At 22.6% G+C, this 25,224-nt stretch overlaps 1 protein-coding gene across 4 annotated transcripts in view; it reads right to left on the bottom strand.

Annotated features, from left to right (window-relative positions):
- The window catches only part of LOC122848187 (tensin-1-like), a 102,159-nt gene extending 77,338 nt beyond the window's left edge, over positions 1-24,821 (bottom strand). Inside the window, exons 1-3 of one of the 4 annotated variants that reach the window (XM_044146081.1) lie at positions 24,743-24,805; positions 24,409-24,499; positions 15,492-15,572 (exon numbers count right to left, since the gene is read on the bottom strand). In XM_044146081.1, the coding sequence (XP_044002016.1) occupies positions 15,492-15,572; positions 24,409-24,447 (120 nt within the window). In that variant the 5' untranslated portion in view covers positions 24,448-24,499; positions 24,743-24,805. Of the gene's footprint in view, positions 1-15,487; positions 15,573-24,408 lie in introns of those variants that run through there. The other 3 variants (XM_044146080.1, XM_044146086.1, XM_044146084.1) reach the window with 3 other exon arrangements.
- Between the last annotated feature and the right edge of the window lie 403 nt (positions 24,822-25,224).

Raw genomic sequence — 25,224 nt, 5'->3', positions numbered from 1 at the left:
TAATTTTAATTTATTATTAAAAGCTCGATTTACTTAGTGCAATAATTTTAATATTGATTTTAAAAATCAATAATAACTCACAACTTGTGTATTAATTTATTTTTATATTGAAAAATTTTTCATATTATATTTCAATCTCCTTTCAGCTGAAGAAACCCTAGGGCTCAAACATAAAGAAACCTCGCGAGTCCAGCTTCCGTTTTTCTTGCTATTTATTTCTATTTTTTTTTTTTCCTTCATCTCTTTTATTTGCCTCCAGCAATTTATTTACATTCGTAAATCATTCATATCTATATTTTATTTACCTTCATCAATAATATTATTATTATATTTTTTTTATAAATAAAAATAAATGAAAATTAAAATCTCCAACTTGATAAAATAAGTATCAATTCAAACCCTCACTAATTTCATTGGCAGTATCGAGGTACCACGTCCAATTGATGAAAAAAAATAAAATAAAAACCACCCTCTGATTGGCGATACAACAGTTAACTCGGATTTGGTCATGACAATTGATTTCTTATCATTCTCAGAACACAATTGATTTAATTTTCAAAAAAATATTTGACAAGCTAATTTTTTTTTCAACGGAAATTAAATAATCTAGGCTATCTATCTATTTTTTTTTTCTACTATTAATATGATTTATCAATAATCAATAACATCGTAAAAACAATAACAATTAATAATTTTTATTAACCACATAAATTTTATTTATACACAGATTTAAAAATGTGTTAAAAATTAATTTACATTGACAATTTGCCAAGTATATTTAAAGTGATAATTTTATATTTTTATTTACCCTTTAAATCATCATTTATTATTGTTAAAAAAAATAGAAAAAACAATGTTACATGTTGCCAAATTAAATTTTCCTACTGGCATGCAAATGTTTGTTAATTTTTTTTATCTAAAAAAATAATAAATAAAATATATAACATGAAAAATCATGAATATATATGAATACGTGTTGTTTATTTAACTTGGATATGAACCAACAAAAGGTATATTGTTAAGAATTTTTAAATATATTTTTTTTTGTGTTATTTTGGGTATTTTATTTTATTTTTTTTTGAGGCAGTTATTCATGGTCAATGCCAAAGCTACATGCAAGCTCTTTAGCTCTCCTTTTTTCCACAACTCTTTTATGCAATTTTAATAGACCGTGGAAATAAAAAAATATATTAAAATAATAAATAAAAAAAAAAGCTTAATTACTCCTTGAAAAGATATAGAAATATGAAGATGAATTGAATGATTTTTATTCTTTTGATAAAAATTTGTAAATTAAAATTTAATTGAGCAATGAAATGGTAGAAAAATATACAAGGATTAATTTTGTAAAATTCATATAAAAAAGTATTTGAATTTGAAGATTAATATCAATTTAAAAATAAATTTTAATATAAAATATTGTTAATAAAAATATAATAAATATCAATTTAAAAAATAATTAATGTAGTTGACAAGTGTATTTATAATTTTGAAAATGACAACTTCTTTCCATAATACTTTTTGATATCTCAATTTTTTTTCAGTTGATCGAGCAAAAAAAGAAAAAAAAAATAAACAATTTCAATTATATTGAAACGAGAATAAATATAAATTAAAATTAGAGTATTTTTTAAAAACAAAAAAAAAAGGAATCTAGCGCATTTGGAGCCAATACATCCTGGCGTAGAACAAGTGACGACTTCGACGCAACTTGTTCTATACCCGGAGGTATTTGCTTGGAAAATCCATAACATGACAAACAAGTTGTGCACCTGTATCCTTTCGAAACACATTTCGGACCGGGATTTGAACTCTATCATAATCGTAAAGTAACCACGCGCTTTACCAACTTGACCAAATCGTGTTGACACAATTCCGTTAATTATAATATATATATTTTTACATAGTGAATCTATTAACCAGAATCATTTTTTTCTAAAGTTAATTTATTAGAAAAATTAGTGTTGAAATTATTTTAACTCAAATATTAATTTGCATATTTAAAATAAAAATAAACATCTAATTATTTTCATTATAAATTAAATATTGCAAAATAATTTTAAAAAATTAAATTCACCCATTAATTGTTAGAATTAATTTTTTTATGGAAAATTATTTATGTCTTATGTCGCTATGATAATTTGTCGTGATACAATTAAAATAATTTTTAAATCACAAAAAATTTTTAGTAGTTACTATTTAACGGATTCATTTTATTAAATAATAAAATTATATTAAATTGATATATTTATTGAAGCCTATTGATAATTGAATTCATAATTAGATTATATTCTAAATACTACAAACGCAAATTTACTTGTTTTTAATTGAGTCATATACATTAATATTGAAAAACCAGTTGTACATAAATTTATACAGATCGATTTATTTTGTCACATTAAAATTTAATTGAGCAATGAAATAGTAGAAAAATATACAAGGATTAATTTTGTAAAATTTATATAGAAAAGTATTTGAAATTAAAAATTAATATCAATTTAAAATTTTAATATAAAATATTGTTTATAAAAATATCATAACTATATGAAAAATTAAAATGGAAAAATTAGGGGAAAAATTGATATGGAGCTTTACTTTGAAGTAAAAATAAAAATAAAAATAATAAAAGTATTAATTAAATATAAATTGAAATAAAATATGAATTAAAAATTAATATTGAAAAATTTTTACAAATTTACAGTAATATATTTATATGAGTTGTAAAAGTCTCTTGAAATTTAAATGAATTTGTCCATAGTCAAACGTCAGGTCACTTTGAACTTTAAAATTCGATTGGACATTTTGTACTAAATTACGTATGAATAGATTTGTAATTGTCATTTCTGCACAAATTAAATTCAATTGATCCATGTGGTTTTCATAGAAATTTTAGAATTTACTTTAGGAATAAAATATTAATTAGATAAATTAATTTAAACATTTCATCAATTGTCATTGCTAAATTCAAACTTTAGAGTTTAATTTTAATTATATACCATTCATTTATTAGATAAAATATCATTTAAAATTATTTTTATAATTAATTTATATACAAATAATAGTACAGCTGGGTTTTCTTGGGCCCGGCCCTTAACTCCTGTAATCAATTATTATTAAAATAGAGCTATCCTCGTAAATTTTTTTTCATTCAATTGTCTAAGATCTAGGCTAGTTCAGGAAAAAAAATGGGAATATTTGAAATAGTCAAAAAGAGGTAAGGGGTGGATTTTATTTGTTTTTAATTTTTTTGACTATGATGGAGTTGAGCTATCCTCGTAATTTTTTTTCTATTAAATTTTCTATGATCTAAGCTAAGTCAGAAAAAAAAATGGAAATTTTTGAAATGGTCAAACTCATCCCTATCACAGTCAAAAAATTTAAAAACAAGTAAAATCCACCCCCTACTCCTCTTTGACCATTTCAAAAATTTCCATTTTTTTTTCATAACTAGCTTAAATCCTAGAAGGTTCAGTAAAAAAAAAATTACGAGGATAGCTCAACTCCATAATAGTCAAAAAAATTAAAAACATCTAAAAACCACCCCCTACCCCTTTTTGACCGTTTCAAGAATTATAATTTTTTTTCCTGAACTAACTTAGATCCTAGGCAATTTATTAAAAAAAAAGTTACGAGGATAGCTCAACTATATCATAGCTGAAAAAATTAAAAACAGTTATAAACCACCCCCTACCCCTTTTTGACTATTTCAAAAATTCCTATTTTTTTTTCTCAAGTAGCTTTAATCATGAAAAATTTAATAAAAAAAAAAATACGAGGATAGCTCAACTCTACTACAGTTAAAAAAATTAAAAACAATTAAAATTCACCCCTACCCTCTTTTGATTATTTCAAAAATTATAATTTTTTTTTCTCAATTACCTAAGATCATAGACAATTCAAAAAAGTGATTAAAATGTAATTAGACATGGCTTTAAAATTAAAAAAAAAAATTATCATCACTCAAATTATTTGTTTAAATCAACACTAAAAAAAAAATATATACAACTCAATTTTCTGTCAAGTCAAAACGTTACACGTTGCACTAAAAAAAAAGCTTCTTCACATATATTTTTTCCATATTTTACATTTTAAAAATAAATAGTTGACTAGGCATAAATATTTTTTTTTTACAAACCTGTCAATACAATATAGACTCTCGTATAGTCTAGTGAATATTTCAAAAGATTTTCGCCTGAATTTCCACTCATGTTACCTAACCATAGAAGTTAATCGGCTGTAAATTTTCAACCATGAGACTTGTAAAGGCACAGAGCTCTGTCTGTTTGAGACAGTTGACGAGAATAAAAAATTTTCAAAATCACAGCATAAAAAGATAAATAACAAAACACAAAAAAAATCTAAAACTTTGTTGGCTAGTATTTTGTGTCATATATAAATATTATTGTTCGATACCCTATCACCAAAAAAAAAAAAAGTAAAAAGTAAAATGATCCAACGTAAACATTTCCACCCTCTTTTTTATTCTTCATCATTTTTCTTGGTTTAATTTTTTCCTTTTTTTTTCGCATTCAGTATTGAAGATATCAACTTGAGCCATCCAAAAAGGCTAGTAGACTATTGGCTGTGTTAAAAGTGAGCTGTTTACACTTGAATATACAGAGTACCAGTCTGAGCTTATCAGTGAGCTTCAACGTAATACACTCCCTTCATAAGTTTCTAAAAACCATCGTACACTAGAACTCAATATATTCGTTCTACTGGCGAAGAACCGATGGAGCTTGAAAAAGCTCACTCTCTCTCTCCCTCTGATAAAAGTAAACATTAATATTTTATATATATAAAAAATACTTTTTATTTTCATTTTTTTCAATATACTCGAAATATATTTCACACTATAATCCTCATGTCTATTTACATGTCTGTAAAATTTTTTTTCATTTCTGTCTCGATCAAATATACATGAAATTTTTTTTTTTTTTAAATCCATTTTTTTTCAGTTACGCGTAACAAAAATAAGACTGGGTTTTTTTTTTTTTTATTGTTCGATTTCTCATGTATAACTTTGAAGTATTTTTGAGAAAAAAAAAATATATATAACATAAGGGCTTATGTCCTAGAATAAAAAAAGACTTATGTCCACGTAAACTTTTGTTACGAGCTTTTTATTTTTTATTTATTTTTTATTAGCATTTAAATATAGTTAAAAATTATTAAAATATAAAAAAAGTATTCTCCTAATATAAAAAGGACAAACATCATCGGTCTTCCGGACATTTGATTGGTCATTGTTTTTTTCTCACTTACTCTCATACAAATTTCTTTCTGTTTGCTTTTTTCTATTATTTTTTTATTTATTTCGTTAGCAACGAAAAAACAACAAAAAAAAGCGAGTAAACAAAATTTTTTTTGATATTTTTTTTTTTAAAATTGACATATTAAGCTAGCACAACTTTTTTAATAATCATCGGATATCGATGCAATTGGGCTTAAAATTTTGTGCAAATTATGTGTTTTTTATGTGTGAAGAAATAAATTTGAAAGAAAATTTTTTTTTTACATTTTTAAAAAATTGAAATATTTAGCTAGCACAACTTTTTAATAATCATCGGATCTCGATGCAATTGGGCTTAAATTTTGTGCGAATTATGTGTTTTTATGTGTGAAGAAATAAATTTAAAAGAAAATTTTTATATTTTTACATTTTTTTAAAATTCAAATATTAAGCTAGCACAACTTTTTAATAATCATCGGATCTCGATGCAATTGGGCTTAAAATTTTGTGCGAATTATGTGTTTTATGTGTGAAGAAATAAATTTGAAAGAAAATTTTTTTAAATTTTTTTTAAAAATTCAAATATTAAGCTAGCACAACTTTTTTAGTAATTATCGGATCTCGATGCAATTGGGCTTAAAATTTTGTGCGAATTATGTGTTTTTTATGTGTGAAGAAATAATTCAAAAACAAAATTTTTTAAATATTTTTTATATTTTTTTTTAAAATTGACATATTAAGGTAGCACAACTTTTTCAGTAAACATTCAATCTTGATGTTATTAGACTAAAAATTACGTGTGAATTATGTGTGATTTATGTGTAAATAAATAAATTAATAAAATTTTTCGTCAATTTATTCATTCTTTTTTTTTTTTATGATAATACTTGTGTTTATAAAATCAATGAACAATGAACCTTTTAGAATGTATAGATACAGGCGCGCGTAGCGCGCCAATGTGCTCGTTAATCAATAAAAGCTGAGCTTTTTTTTGGATTAAAAATATTACAAATCTTCAAAATAACAAAGGCGTAAGTCCGTATAATTAGCCATTTTTATATATTAATTTTTTGAAAAAATAATTCAAAAATTCTTGGCTGGAGATAGGCCCTTGTTATTTTAGCTTCAAGACTGTTGGATTTTACGCCTTTTTAGTAGTAAATCAACAGTGTATTTTTCTTTTTTTTTTTTTTGTTATTTTTACAGACTTTTTGCAATTTAAAAAAAAATGATTTTATTAATTTTATCAATTTTTTAATATAAAATTTTTTATTTCCATTTGAATGGACATTTCAATATTGATAATATTTGAACTACAAAAGGACATGTGACCCTAACCGCATACACAAATATCCAATAAACAAGTTATTCCATTATTTTTTATTTCCATCTGTTCAAACACTTTTATTGCATCAGTGGTCAGTGGTTTTTTAATTTTTTAAATTTCCCATATTTTTTCATTTATTTATCTGTTTATTAATTTGTAATAAATTTATTGATTAACATTGATAAATAACAGTATAAATTTTGAGTAAAAAAATTTAATATACTGTGTGAAACATAGTTTCAAAATGATGGGCTCGTGTCCAGCATGAATGTACAGACATCTTGGCTCGATCTCTATTCTAGACGACTGTTTTCACCGACACTCATCTACACCAAGTACACATTTTTCTATGTATCTGTGTAATGCAGAAATTCACGATTCGAATGCATAAAAGAAACATGTATATACATGTATACATACACAAGGAAAAAATGTAGAAAAAAAATAAAAAAAAAATTACTATACATATGTCAAAATGGGGATGTAAAATACGATGTGAATACATGTGAAATTTGAAAGTGTACATGTGTGGTAGATAGACTGAATTGAAAGACTTTTTTTATTTTTTTTTATTTTCAGTGTTGTATTGGAATACCGACAGATAACGGACAGATAAGGAACCACAGATACCAAATGCGTGAGTTGCATTGAAATGAATTCCTTTTGCTAAATTATATATATATGCATTAAATGGAACAAATTTTCTTTTTGATGTGGGTTAGTACTATCTCTATTGATGCTGTTTATTTCCATTTAAAAATTTCAATTTGGTAAATATAATAAAAATTATAGAAATTAAATTAATATAGAAAAAGTTGATGACATTTTTTTTGTTCTTTTTGAGCATAATGTTGCTCAATTTTTATTTCATTTTATTTTTTAGTTTTTTTTTTTTTATTACATCGGGGGATTTTTAAATTTTAGTTGTTTATTTTGGTTTTTTTTTATTGGATTTTTAAATATCATTTTTCAATTTTTAAAATATGAATAAAGTTGTATTTATTTTGGAAAAATTTTATATTTATTATTCTTTTTATTGAGTATATATGAAATTCAGTACGTCAATTTTTTTTCTTTATGTTGTGAAATAAATATTATTTTTTGTGTTCAAGTAATAAATATATTTTGAGATACATCATTTATCAGAAAATCATGTTATTTATTTATTTGACTGTCGTCATAGATAATGATGAAGAAGAAAAAAGTTGAAATCATATAAATAATGAATGAAAAGAAAAATATTGAAATATAAAATTTAAAAAAATAAAAAGAAAAATATTAAATAAAATTTAAAAAATGATATAAATATTTTTAAAAAATTAAGAAAATATAAAAAAAAAATTAATAAAATTGATAAAAATGTAAATTAATATTCAAAAAAAAAATAAAATTATCAAATCAAATTTAGAAATTGATGATAATATAAATCAAAATTCAAAAGTCAATAAAAATATCAAATAAAAATTTAAAAAATTAATAAAAATATTAAATAAAATTTATCGATTAAATATTAATATTATTATTTATTTATTTTGATCATTTGTTATTTGTATTTTAAAAGTTGGCGGTAGAGTGACGACAGGATATTAAAGTAGGCATCCAAGAGTTACCCGTATAAAACCTAGCAGACTGTAAATATCCGGTTTGATGTTAGTTCTCTGTATTGGTGGATCTATCGACGACTCTACCCTACTCCAAAAAAAACCAAATAATAAAAATAATAAAAAAGAATTATCTATGGTTAATAAATATACATACGTGTTCAAAAATTGTCAATGAAAAAAAATAAAAATAAAAATAGCTGTTATACATTGACTTGCGCAAGAGACTTGTAATCAATCCAAGTTCTGGATACAGTTGTCTATAAAATAAAAAAATATAAAAGAATATAAAGCATAAATTTTTCAATGAAAAGCTACTTGGAATGAATGAGCAATCTTGCCTAAAATTTTTAAGTCTAGATGAATGTCTTGATCTAGATTATTTTTTATTCAAAAAAAATATTTTCTTTTTCATTATTTTTTTTTTTCATCGAGCTTTTTCTATTTTTCTCATTTAAAAAAAAAATATTTAAATTGAGATTTTTAATATTTTATATAATGTATATGTATAGAAAAATAAAAAATTATTTTTTTAATATTATTATTATTATTATTGGCACAGTAATTTTTTTTTTTTAATGGTTAAATTAAAATAGTTTGGGGTTGAATTATCGTCGGTTATGACACATTGTGAATTTAATAATATCATAAAAAAAAATGTAATGGTGAGTAAAGAATTTATTTTTTTTTTTCAAGATGGGAAGTAAGAATTTATGAATGCCAATGACGAGCAATATTCTTGGACCGTTTATCAGTGTGAGAGGGTTAATAAAGACCCCATTCATTTAACATGTGCGTTGTTTGAAAAAAAAAATTACTTTTTTTTTTACTTGAAATATTACTTTGTCATGGAAATTTATATTATTTTGTAATTTATCAAACAAGGTGTTATTATAAAATTGTTTAAAATCTTGAAAACTATTTTTTCATTTGAAAAAAAAATTTTTTTATTACAAAAAAATTATATTTTCTATTAAAGAATTTTCTTATTTAGGTATATATTGTTTTTTGTTAATTTGTTTTTCTTTTTCTATTATATTATTAATAGTATTATAATATTATTTTCTTGTTTTTTTTTGGAGGGTTAATAATACGAAGATTTGTGTAGAGAGATAGTTGTGAGATAGTTGTAATTAGTCGTGCAAACCAGTTCTATGCAATATCGTCACGTCTTACTATCAGCTAAAATTTCAATTTTTTTTATTAAATTTTTTATTTTTAGTAAAAGAAATAATTATAAAAAATATCCATATACAGTAACAAATAAACGAAATCTAGTATTAAATACAGTAAATTTTTTTTACAGTTTTATTATTTACAAAATGGAAAATATACATAGATAAATAATAATCGATCATTACAAAGTATCAAGCGAGCTTGTGGTTGAGAAAGACAGGGCATCGTTTTACGGTGCCTGTAGTCTTGAGTTCAAATCACAGTACAACAGTACGTGGGGGTAGATCTATGTAAAACCATCTAACTTTGAGTATTCAAAATTAGCTATGAATCGGTATCGAAGATGGTGGATGATATCTAACTGATACGTTAAAATCCAAGTAATATCGAAGGACACAGTCGTGTGATACAAATATCTCCTTGCAAAGAACGAGTAAAAGACAGCTTCTTTCCTGGTTCTATGCTCGGAGATATTTGTCCCAGACGTCGAGATATCCTTTTGCAATTCCTAATTTAATAATTTTTATATCTCAATTTTTTTGTTCAATATTAATAACAGTTTTGTTGTCAAGTATCCCCCAAATAGTAGGCTAAATAATAAAACAAACGTAGTAACACATTTAATCATAATGACACAATGACTATCATCAAATGTCACGAAAATTATGATATTTATTTGCTTAAAATTTACTTTTGTTATATATCTTGGATAAATTGTAAATTGATTTATTAAAAAGTTAATTACTTAGTCATCTTATTGTTATGACTAAATGTTGATATTATTTTTCATAGAAAATTTATTTAAAACTGTTCTAAAAATGTCTTTTTTTAATAAAAAAAAAACAAATTTCATTACAAAAAATTAGTGTTTTCTTTTAAAAGGTTTATCATTAAAAAATTTATTTTTTATTGTTTAAAAATTGATAGGTTTAATCAATTTTAAAAAATTATTTCGTTTTAATTATATAATAATGCACCTATCAATAAAATTTTTTATGTTTATATAAATTTTTTTTCAACTAAAAACCTATTTTCTATTGTTTAAAAATTTTTTTTCATTTTCAAATTATTTTAACAACTTTTAAACGTTGTAATTATTCTTAATCCACGACAGCATTATATTCCTACATCTCGTTATAACATGCTCATCAATTTTCTACAAACTCAGCGTTCTGTAACTTTCTAGATGTAATTTGATTACCTTCGGTCATGCTTGATGAATTTATTGCACATGCCTGCTTTTGGCATGATAACTCTGTCACATATTATTATTAATTTACTAAATTATTTCCATTTTAAAAGCATCAAACAACTGCCAAGAAATTTCTATCAATACTTGATATAAAAATCTAATAATTTAACAATAAATTGTCATTCATTTTATTTTTATTTATCATAAATATAAAACGATAAAAAAACGATACAATAATAAAAAATCGATAGACACAATAAATTCTTCAATCACACACAAAAAATAAAAAGCGTAAAATTTTTTTTTCAACTTGAATGTATAGCAATAAAAAAAAAAAAAATTTATTTTACGATGTAAAATTGCAATTTTCAGTGTTAAGGGTACTCGATGTTAACGAGAATTTTATTTTTCCCATTTTTATCAAGTGAACAAAGTTCAACTTGTTTTCATGTTGAAGAAATAAAACTGCAATTTCAAAATTGTCCTTAAAAGTTTTTTTTTTTTTAAAGTATAACAATCAAATGTTATATAGATTAAAAATAAAAAAAAATACAAAACAAATAAATGAAAATATTTAAAAAATAAAATAAATAAAAGTAAATATTTCAAATATTTTGAATGAAAAAAAAAAAAAAAAAGGAGGAGTAGTAAAAGATTGATGACAAAAAAATTTATGGCTCATTAACAAGTTTTTCGAAAGATACAAGTCTCATCCCCATAACGGTTCGATAAAATTCATCTTGTTATTTATTTAATTTATTTTTTATATAAACATATTATTATAATAAATAAAAAAATTTTTATATTTCATTTTGTCTTTGTCTGATGGATATGAAATAATATAAAAAGTGAATGCAGAAACACTCGATTTGTATTATGGATGGATCGCTGAAAAATACCAGTAAGACTGTATACAAAATACAAACTTATATTATATACAGTTTGTATATTATATATAATAATAATATATGTATGTATATATACGCACTAACATTTAAACATGGAAGAGAATGTGGGGCTTTGCAAAAGTTCAACGACCCAATGTGAATGCTGAGGTAGGACACACCGGTCCATTTTGAGAGTTGAGGTGACGTAACGTGTTTCATGGTTCATTGTGACAAAAAAAAAAATTCATAATTATTATAATTAAATATAAACTATTTTTTTTAATCAATTGTTCATTTATTATTATTATTTTTTAATTATTATATTTCATTTCAAAGAAAAAACATAATTTTGAATTTTTCAAATTTTTTTTTTTTTTTTTTTTTACTTCAAGCTTTGTTTAATTATTTAACAATAAAATATATTGTTTATTTAATTTTTTATATTGATTGTAGTTTTCTTAATTTATTGTGACAAAAAAAAAATTAATAATAATAATTATTATTATAAACAATGACTTGTAATAAATAGTTTTTAAGGACGACTTAAAAAAAAAAAAATTTTTTTTTTTTAAATTTTATTTATTTATTTATTTAATTGTTAATAAATAAAAAAATTAATTGATTAATTTGATTTATATTTTTAATAACTTGTTTTTTTGTAATTTTAATTAATTCAAAAATTTTATAGTATTTATTTTAGTCTTTATATTTATAAAATAGAAATTAAAAAAAATAAAAAAAATTTATTTTTAAATTTAGACAAAAGTTATTAATAAAAGTATATTAATAAAACATATTTAAAAATAAAAATGTATATTTTTAAAGAAAGGATATTAATTCAAGTGTAATAAACGTGAATTTAATATTAAAACAAATTTTGAGTATATTTTAGTTAAACAATGGAAATCCGATCGAAGTTTGAGAAATACGAGATTAGCACGTGTACGTTATATTTATGGATAAAATATTAGAGTGAATGTATTTAGTTGAATTTGTATGTGTGTACATGTATTGTATATATATTTGAGTAGGCATTAATACAAGATTACATGCTGCCAACAATAATATACATATGCACAGTGTTGAATTTTCGATTAGCATGCTTGAATGTCCTCTAAATTTGGTCTTTCCATGTCAACGAATTTTCAAATAACATATTCATTTATGATTTAAATATCCAAATTTATATAAAACCCAAAAACCCATAGTATATTCAACTTAAATTTCATTAATTTATCTATTTTAATTTATTTATTTTTCTTTTTTTTTTTAATAAAAGCTCGGGACAATAAATGAGCTTTACACTTGATCTAATTTCGACTGATTGGACTCGAAGTCTGTCTCTTAAATCTCCACTATTTCATTTGCGAAAAAAAAAATTATATATATTATTTAAAGCACTGCTTTGGGGAGATTTTACCCGAACCAATTATAAGCGTCAAAAAAAATTATCAAGTTGAGAAATAAATGCAAACAAACGGATGAAAAAATTTTTTGAAAAATAAATAAAGTCGTGTACAAAAGTGTCGACAAAGTAAAAATGTTTGGTATAAAAGAAAAAGAAATAAAATAAAATAAAAAAAGAAATATAAAATAAAGCAAAGAGAGAAAATTACTTGACTTTTGTTTCATCGTTGCAATTATCAGAGATGAAGAGACACATCACCTCGAGTTTACTCATCATTTGATTTTATTTTCATAAAAAAAAAAAAATAAAATTATTTAAAAAACAAATAAAAAAAAATGAATATATTCTTGTCACTTTGTTTAATAATTAATAATAATTAATATTTAATAAACGTGTGCTTGAGTATCGTGACCAGCATGATAATTAAATCAACATTTTTTCACGATTATTTTTTATTTTTTGGTCCAGCTGTTATTATACCCAACAACTAATAATTTTCGGAAATAAATATACGGTAGCTACATATATCAGACGAATATTTGTCATGAAAAAAAAATTTCAATAAATTAATTGACTACATAATTTTCAAATAAACAATTTTTAAAATAAAAATTCGTAAATGTCAAAAAATTTTATTATTAATTTCATATAATTGAATTAATTTTAATAAATTATATTTTAATTTTATTATTTTGTAAATTTCAATGATTTATTTTTATTATTTATTCAAGTCTGAGTTAAAAAAAGGAGCTTTTTTTTGTGACCTTTGATTTTGGTAAAAATAAAAATTCCATACAGTTTTTTTTTTTTTCATAATAATTAGATAAAATTGTAATTAAATTGTAAATTAGACAGATTAATTTTATTTTTTTTTCTATTTTTATTGGACATTTAAATTGAGCTTTAAAAAGTGCAGCTTTATTCATCTCTGATTTTTTTTTAAATTGAAAATTTCGTTTTGTAATTGTTTTAATAATTAAATTACATAAAAATTATTTATCTTTTGTAAATTGACAAGACAACTGTCAAGATTGACAGCAGTCAAACAAATTTATAAATATATTTATATGAATTTTTAAAACTTACTTGTCCTTGTGTATTTTATTACAATTAAAAAAGTAAAAAAAAAAATGAAAATGAAGACAAAAAAGCTCGCTAAAAAGGGTTTTTTTAAAATGAAAATTCCAAAATCAACACTTACATTTATTTTAGCTTTAATTCAAATACACGTACATATATTTATAGCATACAAATTCAAGAATTTTATTGGATTTTAATATTATCGTATATATTTTTTATTTTCATACGATAAAATTGAATTCCAATAGCATGTGGTTCGATCACCCTCGTCTATTTTATATTTAAAATACCTGGACGAAGAACGACGTTTAAAGCCAAAATTCCAAACGTTTTTTACTTGACTCTTGGTCACACTGTGATTGAAAAACTTTATACTATATTTATTGATTCTACAGAATGTCATGAAAAATCTTCTCATAAAATATTCATGAATATATCTTTTATATTACATTGTTGTGAAGAATAGAACTTTTTTTTTTTTTTTCATATTCACTTTTTATTTTCCTCCATCTCATGTCTGAGAATGTCAATGTAAAATTTCAACCCTTATTTACAATCATTTTTTTGTCTAGTTTAAAATTTTATAAAAAAAAATTATACGAAATTTATCTCATTGACTATTGTTATGAAAAAAAAAAATTTTTATTATTTATTTCAACAAAAATATTAAACACTAAATCAATGAAAAATTTACGATGATGCAAAAATAAAATTTCTGTGAACGTGACGAGAGAAAATAAAAAACAAAAAAAAATTTTATAATCTCTTTTTTGTTATATTATATATCGCTACGGATTATTGAACAGTGAATATGATACGTGATCGGAATTACATATTTTTACTGATGTTATATATGACCGATAAACCCAATCAAACAAAAAAAAAAAATATATACCTACCTTGGGATATTTAAAAAAATAGTATTTAAATTATGATGATAGTTGGATTTTTTTTTATTATTTTAGAATATTAATTAGTTGGATTTTTAATGTATTTGCGTAGGTTAAATTTGGTATATTAATAATGCATGAATGGTGAACAGAAGTGTAAACAAAATCACGTGTCTGTCAGGGGTGTATTTATTCCATTATTACATATATTATGCATCCAGACGTTTTTAATACTCGACAAATATTATTTTCTTTTTTTTTTTTTTAATAAAAAATTCAACGTTGTTTTTAGTGATTTAAAAAAAAATTAATTATTCGTGTATTTAATTTATTAAAAGCTCTGTTTATTAATTAAGATTATTTATTAAAAAAAACTTATAGAATTTAGTTTAATTTGGAAATATTTTTAGGCAATGAAAAGTAATTTATTGGATTTTTTAAATATCATTTATGTATACTTTAAAAATATGAATGATAAATAATTTTTTTTGATAATATCAAAAGGAAAATTAATTTAATTTTTGAATGATAAAAATGTAATTTTGTAATAATATAGTTTAATGGTAATTTAAAAATAAATTATTCAAATTTTTTAAAGAAAAGTTAATTGAAATATTAAAAAAAAATATGATTTACTTATTTTAATTTTTTTTCAATAGTAAAAAAAATTTAATGATAATGTAAAAGACTTACTCACCCTCAGGTTTTCGAGCTGGGATCGTACAAATTCAGCTCGTCTGGAAATCTCAGGACTCGCCACTGAAAACGAACCCATGTACTGAAATAAATATAAAAAAATATATAAAATATTTTAAAAGAACAAATAGATAGATTAAAAATATGAATAAAAATTATTTTATAAATACAAAAATATATTCAAGATGTGTATTTTTTAAATTATTTTTTTTTCAATGATTTTTATGTATAAGCTTTGGTTTAAAATTTCAGTATTTTTTTATGTATTTATTTTTTATGAAATAACAAATACTGCTTCATGAAAATATCAAATATCCTTGTTATGTAGTTAAAAATGTTAAGAACTTTGTTACGTATATAAATATTACAAAGTTGTACATTTAATTATAATAAATTTTTCATGAATGTATATTATGTCCCGCATTATGCTGACTGACCTTTACAACAAAAGTTATTATTCTTTTCATTATTTCTCAGATAAAATATGAAACTATCTATCTGCATTGGTATTAAAAAATAAAAATTTCAATATGAATTTATAGTGAATTTTATCAATTCTATAGATTTGAAAAAAAAATGACATTAAAAAAATTTATTTGACGAAATTTTATGATTTAGAAATAACAAATAAAATTGGGGAATATTTATTGATGCTATTAAATATTTTTTATAATTTTTTAACAGTATTCAGTTGTCAATAAAAATATACAAATAAATTTATATTGTATGTAGACTCACTGGTAGAGAGACTTGACCGCCAAAAAATCCAAAATTAAATTGACAATTTTTAATTGTTGCGTGAACGAAATGTAGTATTAAATACAGTAAATTTTTTTTACAGTTTTATTATTTACAAAATGGATGATATATGAAAATATACGTAGATAAATAATAATCGATCATTAAAAAATATCAAGCAAGCTTGTGGTTGAGAGAGCTAGGGCTACGTAATACGGTGCCTATTGTCTTGAGTTCGAATCTCCTGTCCATTATTTGATGGCAGATCTTTAAGAGCACACTCAATATTTACATTTAAAGCTCGATGTAGATGCATTAAGGTTGGGTCATCGCAGATATGTGAAAATGGATGTACATGAAAAGACCAGGCGTGTGGAACAAATATCTCCTTGCAAAGAACGAGTAAAGACAGCTTCTTTCCTGGTTCTATGCTCGGAAATATTTGTTCCAGACGTGGATTTATCCTTTTGCAATTCCTAATTTAATAATTTTTATATCTCAATCTTTTTGTTCAATATTAATAACAGTTTTGTTGTCAAGTATTCCCTCCCAAATAGTAGTTTAAAAAATAAAACAAACATAGTAACACATTCCTATATAAAAAAAAACAAGGTACTAATGGCTAACATCATGTGAAGTCGCTTTATTCGTGATTCTATTGGCTGACGCTGTCGACACATTCATTTTCATTAGCTCACACACACATACACGTTATACGTTCGATACATTCAATAAATCGATATATTTAAAATGGTGGCTAAGTTAATTCAAGTTAATTTAATATGCAATTTAATAGTTATGAACACTATTGACTAAACTGTAAACAAAATAATAGAAGAAGGAAAATTAGCATTAAAAAAAACCTAATTGCCAGAAATTAATTTAAGAAAAACCTAACTCTACAGACTCATGCTTTTTTTATTTTAAGAAGTGTTTATTTTTTTTTTACAAAAAATCCTAGCTTTCAGCGAATAAAGCTCTCTTTCAGTTTAAAAATTTTCAATTTTATTTTTGATAATTGTATGGACATTTTAAAATTTAAAAAAAAATAAGAAAAAGCTCAAACTAAAAGGCATATGTCAGTGGAGATAGGCCCTTTTTTTATTTATAAAAAAAAAAATTTGGAAATAACAAAAAGACGTATGTCCATGAGGATGAGCTTTTTTTCTTCAATAAAAAATCGAAAATTTTAATAACAAGATTTTAGAACGACCTGAACAATGTACCATTGCAAAAAATAAATAAATGAACATTTGCAGTTATTTCAGTTAAAGTATAAACTGATTTTAATTTTTAAAAATAATAAATAAATATATATATATAAATAAAAAAATAAAACTATGTTGAACAGATAGAGTATATAGTAGAAACATTGTGAAAAACTTTTCACTCGGCTAATCCTCTGTCCCGTGGCAAATTTTTTTTATTTATTTATATTTTTTTTTTCAAAATTGTATACTAGTATTACTTGAAAAACATTCTTTTCCTTTTATCAAAAAACACGAAAGAACAAAAGTATGAAAATAAAAATTGTAAAAAAAAAAAATAAAAAAAAGCCTCTGGGCAAATATATTTTCAAAGTGTTGACTACAACTTTACAGTTACTTTTAATGTTTATAACTTGAAAAAAAAATTAAAATAAAATAACAACAATAAACTCTACCAAAAAACAAAAAAAAATTAAATAATAATAATCATAATAAACTTACTTGAAATATTTGAAATATTTTTAAAACAAAAATTTAAAAATTGCAAATTTATTTTATTTTTTAGTTTATACATACAGTTTGTATAAGCAAAAATATATGAGTTGAGATTAATACTAAAGATGCATGAAGAAAAAAAAAAAATAATGATTGAAAGCACAGAGCATGTCATTTTCTGTGTGCACAACAAAAGATCACCGCGGGCTTTCTCTGATGCTGGGGTAACGAAAGAAAGAAAGACGTTATATACAAGAAAAGATAATAAAAAAAAAATATTATATAAAAAGGTAATAAAAAAATATAAAAAAGGCACTCGCGTGGTCGTGTCTAAAGCGGCAATATATATAGAAAAGTATATAAAAATATATATGTATATTTGACAGGCCTACGACAAGAATTTCATTTCCCTTTTTCGCTTGGCAGCTCATCGACCTTGATACGACCCCTTTTCCGCCTTTGTACACCACCTTTATATACCCCTCTTCGATTGTCAATTTAGTCATCTTATCAAAAGACTTTTACTTTTATTATTATTATTATTTTAAATATTAAATTATTAATTTCATGTTAATAACTAATTTTTTCAACGAAATAATCAATTTTTCTAAGAAAAAAAATTATTTTTTGTTAATAAAATTAATTTTTTAATGAAAATAATTAATTTACATAATGAAAAATAATATTTTCAATGCAAATAATTAGATTTAAATTATAAATAATAATTTTTAAGTAAAAAGATTATTGTTTTTTGTAATTTAAATGGTTTAAATTGTAAAATTTTTTTTTCTTTATTTTGTATATTGACAATGATGGATATATTTGGCAAAATTCCAGGTGATTATACGGGTGATAAAAATAGTTGAGTTAACCGTTTATTTATTTTATTTATATATATAGTTTGAATGAAATTTTTATTTTTATTGTTGGCGAATATACACCCAATAAATAACCAGCACAAGGGGTCATTTCGTGAACGTTGTAAATAACACTAACGCAATTATGTTTTCTTGGACAACGAACTATAATTCTTATAAGAAAAGTGTACATGTGACTATGTGAGTGAGAGTTTTGTGTGAGCCTTTCGTCGAACAACGAGGGTGGTTAACTATGGTCACGATGTGTTCGACTGGGTTAACCCAACATCGTGATTCATATTGTGATTACTATCAAAATACTGATTGTGCATCTGTCTAAAATTTAAAATTAAAAAAAAACGTTATAAAAATATTGCCGGCAATAAATTACTCGGTAAAAAAAAAAACAATAATGAAATATGAGTTTTTTAAATTGAAAGAAAATATTAAATTGACCTGCGAATTATTTTTTTTCTATAAACAGCTCAATTTATATTTGAAATTATTTTTGAATTTAAAAAAAAAAAACGTTATATTTTCATCATAAAAATTTGACGATAAAATTTCTTTTCAATATTTGAATTAATTTTAAAAGAAAATTTTTTTTTTTTATGGAAAATAATTTATATTAGATATTTAAAAAAATATTATCTATCATTTCATAGTGATTGTACATAAGACTAGAATAATAATCATAATAATAAGTAGAAAAATTCCAGTGATAAATTATTAAGAAATAAGAAATAAAAAATTTCATAATAGTAATTAAGAAAAATTGTAAAAAAAATAATCAAGTAAAAAAATGTATAAAAAAAAAATAACAGCAATACAGAGGACAGAATGGCAATTACTAATAAAGTAATAACATAAAAATAATAATTTTTTTTTATTGTATATAAAAATGAAATAAAAAAATAAAAAACCTTGAGAAAACAAGATAACTCCGATAAAAAAGATTTTACAAAGTCTCTAAGGAGAATAAAAAAAAAAAAAAGGTTTTATTTCATTTTTTTTTTTTAGTTTGTATATCAGATGAATTAAGCCAATCATAACAGACAAATTTACATCAAGATAGCTATTTTGAAAAAAATTTACAACCTCTTGATGGTTTATGAAAAAAAATTAAGAACTAAAAAATTTTCTACTTGTTCTATTGGTTTTGGATTTTTCATTTGAAATATGTATCTACAAAAATATATATATACATTGTGAAATATACATTTTCATATTACTATCAGAAGGGCCTAACCACCATATTTTGAAAATTCAAATTTTGTTAATATTACAAAGGCGTAAGTGTTTTTTATTTTTTAATTTTCAAAAAATTTCAAATAAATTTAAAGTTTTTGTGCGGAAAAAATTTATTTTACAGAATAAAATAATGTTTAAATTATCAGAATAAAACAGGCTTATGTCCACAAAAATAATCTATGGAATTACGCCTTTTTAATATTAATTTTCATCTATCAAATATTTTTTTATTTTAATTTATTTTTCACGCTTCAAATATTCGAAAAGTTTCAATTTACTTTCAATTTTTTTTGTCAGTTAGGCCCTTATGACAATAAAGCAACAATCAATTTATAAAAAAACATAAATAAATAAAAAATATGAACAATTTAAAATATATTTATAAATTTTCCTGAAAGTTAACATAAAAAAAAGTGAAATATAATTCCAAGATTTAAATTTTTCGTTTAATTAAAAACTGCTCTGCTCGATGATAATTAAAACCACCCTATCGTTATAATGATGAATATGATATTTATATTTAAATAAGTTTGTTAATTAATTAAAACAAATGAGAAATTATTATATAAAAAATTTTAATATTAAAATCGTTATTATTATTATTGCTAAAAATTAATTAACAAGTTGAATTTAGATGGCTTGACGAGAACGACTTTTGTTTGAGGCAAATTGCAATATTATAATTACTTGAAAAAGGGGGGTAAATAAAATAGGGTAAATGCCCCTTGTGTATTACGAGCGAATTTTCATGTTACCTTTAAACAAGCTCATTCAAATAATTATGCAACAGTGTGACTGTTTTACTCACAACTCTCTGATATAAAGCAAAACTAATGGAACGTAACAGAAAAAAAAAATATGGTGTTAATATAAATTCAACACTGTATAATATATATTTATTATAAATTAATATCTTTCTTTGTCGCTTTTAAAATATAGATGTTAAACACGTTCCATTTTACCAGCTTGCAATTTTATTATTTTTTTATTATGCCAACTAATTTCGAGTGACTCAAGTGAACTAATGGTAAAAATCCAGCTGTCCTTCATTTACGCTACACTGAATATAATTATTATTAACACACCAACGCCTTCATTACTTGGAAATTTTTTAATTTTAAAATATAATAATCATTTAAAAAATCATAAAAATCATACTGCAACAAAGTAAATAAGAAAACAAAGCGAAAAAATTGTTGAATTTTCAGCTGCAAATTTAAACCTTGAATTTTTTGTTTTAAATAATTTTATATTTTGTTTAAAAATATATATTAATAAACAAATAAAAATACTTTTCGAATAACTGTGACATTTTTTACAACTTCTAGGAAAAAAATTGGAATAAAATTATTATTTTTAACATGAAAAATGAATTTTAAAATTTAAAATTTAATTTGAATTGTTAATTGCAATTTGCGCTCATACCTTTCACTTGTGCCTAACACATAAAAAAAAAAAATTAAAAAAATTATACTGATAAAAAAAACTGGATTGCCAATGATGCGATAATAAAAATTATTAAATTTTTTTATCATTTTTTATGGTTAACCACAATGTTACTGTCATCAACTACATTTCAATATTTATTTATAATAAAATTAATAAATTGAAATTAAAAAATTTTTCATTTGCAAAATTATTATTATTTATATCTGTAATAATTTTTTTTACTTTTTGTTTGAGAATTTTTATAAAAGTTGCATATATGCAACAGGTTTTTATTTTTATTTTTTTTTCAATCCTTTCACTTTTATCTTTTATATATTCTGATGATGATGATGATGATGATGATATGCAAACTCATGTATTTTCAAGAATATAAATTAGATCAATCATAAAATTAGTCAAGTGAATTACAATCAATTTATATTTATTTCAAATTATACTGAACATCAATTTTTTTTATTTATAAATATTAAAAATATAAATTGCATTTCCGTTAGAATTTTTAAAAAATATTCTCAGCCAAATTGTTCAAAGTCATATTTAATTTTCAATAATTTCAACCATGAAATCATGTGGTTATTTTAATTGATCTTTTTCCTTGAAATTAGCTTCTCAATTTTTTTTTTATTATTATTGTAAATTCAACTTTTTAGTTTCTCCTTTTATGAGCATTTAAATGAGAAATGAGTCATCGACTTGAATGTTTGTATCGTCTTCACGACACTTTTCAGTTATCTCTTAAAAAAAAAAAAGGACCAGACGATTTGCATGATATCCTCCGAGACCGACTCTTTTTTTTAGCAATAAAAAATAAAATAAATAAACTAATTTGTATAATGATTTTCAAAGATCTTTACCAATACCAAATTCGAAAAAAAAAATCGAAATAAAATACGCAAGTACATTTATTCACTGGTAAATAAAAAAAAAAATTTTTTTTTAAATTTAAAATTATTCCTGTTATCCACAATATGATCCTCATTCTCGATTAAAAATTGAATATAAAAAAAAATTTATTACACCTATTATTAAAATAATTTTATGTGTATGAAAAAATTTTTTTATTTAATTTTTATGAATTGCCTCTGTGTATCGCATAAAATTTTAATGTAAAAATAATATAATAATAATAAAAAAAAAAAAAAAAAGTAATGAAACAAAGGAAGGTGATGTTAATCGAGGTTAATGGAGATGCCGAATTGAAGGTATACATTATTTTGAGACTGGCTTCTTTATTTCAAGACTTGCAGCTGATGATCGACGTCCATTAGCTGCGCCAGCCAAACTTCAAGACACAACAGTAAAAAAAAAAAAGAATATAAAAAAATGAAAATAAAAAAAGCTAAAAATATATAGAAAAAAAATTGATGAGAAAAAAAAAAAACAATTAAGCACATTGAACAGTGGAAAAGTCCATGTGTTTTCGATGAAAAAAGATAGAAATTTAAGATGGATTTCTAGAGAGTAATATTGCTTCGAAATGTGCGAGGTTATATATAAAATTTATGCAAATCTATGTTTATTTAAAGCCACTGTAAATTTATTGGTTTATTTTTTAACATCAAGCATGTTTATACATAAATGCGTCCATTATTTTCAATGGATATATGACGATTTGGAACGAAAATGAGACATTTGCCAAGGGATTATACGTTGAGGTTGTTTTATTTTTTAAAATTTTTTTTACGACAGGATTATAAAACCACTTGAGAGTATTTTATAATCGTAAATATAACGAGCGTTTAAAATTGTTACAAATTTATTTATTCATTTTTGGGTAGTTTGAGTCGTCGAAATGTTCATCGTCGAAATGTTCATCGTCGAAATGATTATTTTTTATTTTTCTAGAGGGTCAAAATGAGTCAATTCATTATTTAATTTAAAAAAAAGCACAAAAGCTATTTGTGAGGCTTTATTCCACTGGGTCAACAAGTAGAAAAAAATAATTTTTAAATATTATTTGTGACAAATTTTCAGACTGCACAACGTTACAATTGTTAAATAATTTTTTTTTCATTTTTTTTTTCTACGAAATACTTTCGATTATTATTTAAAAAAACTCCTCACTTTTTAACTCCTTTTTTTTTGTTGTTTTTTATTTTGGCAAGTATATCAAGCATCGCGTGATGTGCGTGATATAAAATGCGAAAAAAAAATTAAAAACAAATAAACATAAATAAAACCCAAGCATCAGACAAAATGAGTTGTAAATAACAGATATTTTATAATGATTTATTAATGAAATTGAAAGTTGTTATAAATTTAACGTATTTAATTTAGTATTAATTTAATATACTTGATCTTGCTTTTTATATATTTCTTTTATTTTAATTCTTTTTTATTTTCTTTTTCTTTTTCCATTTGGTACATGAGTTTTGCATCAAGTGGGGCGATTTCGCTTAGCCACAAAAACTCAACAGTAATCTGATCTGATGAGAACGATTCCCGTGAGAATTCATTATTTTTATATTTATTTTTTAAATATTCAAAATTCAATCGACATTTTACACGCGTATATGTTGAAATGCAAATTTAAAAAGAAGAAAAAAAACCCCAAAGAATTTTTTTCCTAAAAATCACGTTGTCATAAATTTCATAAATTATTGTTTTTTTTTTTTTTCATATAAAAATAGAATCTACGGATTTAAAAAAAATTTTTTTTTTTTGTAGATATATGAAATGATAGTCATTGGTTATTTGACAGGTGAATTCATATTAATGTGAATTTAAGCACTGGAATTTATTTATCCCACACACAAAACTACTAAACGAAAAAAAAAAAAATTTTATTTTTTTAAATAATCAAATAAAAACAACAATAAAAATAAATTACCTTGAATCAATGAGCATAATTAAACAACTAATATATCATTATTTATAAAAATATAAATTTTTTTTTAAATTGTTAAATTAAATTAATTACCTCAGCCTTGACAAGTCTCTTCGACAACGGATCTGCCATAATACGTAGACATAACTATCCAATTATTCCAAAAATTCATAAGTAATAATGACTATAATATAAAAAAAAAATTTAATTAAAAATAAATAATTTAATTAACAGCAATATTATAAATCCAATATCAAAAATTGGCACAAATTTACAATATTTATTTAAATCACAAATCATAATCACTTTTTAATCAAAAAAATTAAAAACATCACTAAACTTTAAATCACAGTGCAAATTTAAATAAATAAACAATAATAACAATAATTTTTTTAATTAACAATATAAATTAGTTAAATTAATTTACGTTTTATAAATAATCAGGCAAAAATATGATCACAGTTTAAAGACGCACGACACAATGCCGAAAGGCCGAACGAAGGTATACTGCTAACACTTCCTTTTTCTTGCATGTGGGCCCCCCTTTACCCCTGCCCCACTACCATCATCATCATCATCAACATTACCATCACCATCATCAACATCATCAACATCATCATGACCACTACCACCAACAATTTCCCGAATAATAAAATTAACAAATTTTCATTAATTTAAAAATAAATACAAATTTTTTTTTTTTTTTTCAAATAATTTTTACTATTTTTCGTTAAGAAAAAATCATTGGCTAAATGACAGACAATCTATATACACAACCATGAAGAAGCACCACAAGAAAATCCAATTTGTAAAAAAAAAAAAAAGATTAAAAAATTTTTTTACAGTGGCACAGTGATGCACGATATTTTTAATGTTTAAAAGTCACGTGAAAAAAAAGGTTCAAATAAA

Source organism: Aphidius gifuensis, linkage group LG2 (genome assembly GCF_014905175.1).
Source record: "Aphidius gifuensis isolate YNYX2018 linkage group LG2, ASM1490517v1, whole genome shotgun sequence".
In the NCBI taxonomy this organism is placed as follows: Eukaryota; Metazoa; Arthropoda; class Insecta; order Hymenoptera; family Braconidae; genus Aphidius; species Aphidius gifuensis.
The sequence above is the reverse complement of the archived record's forward strand: the minus strand, read 5'-3'. Positions and strand labels throughout refer to the sequence as shown.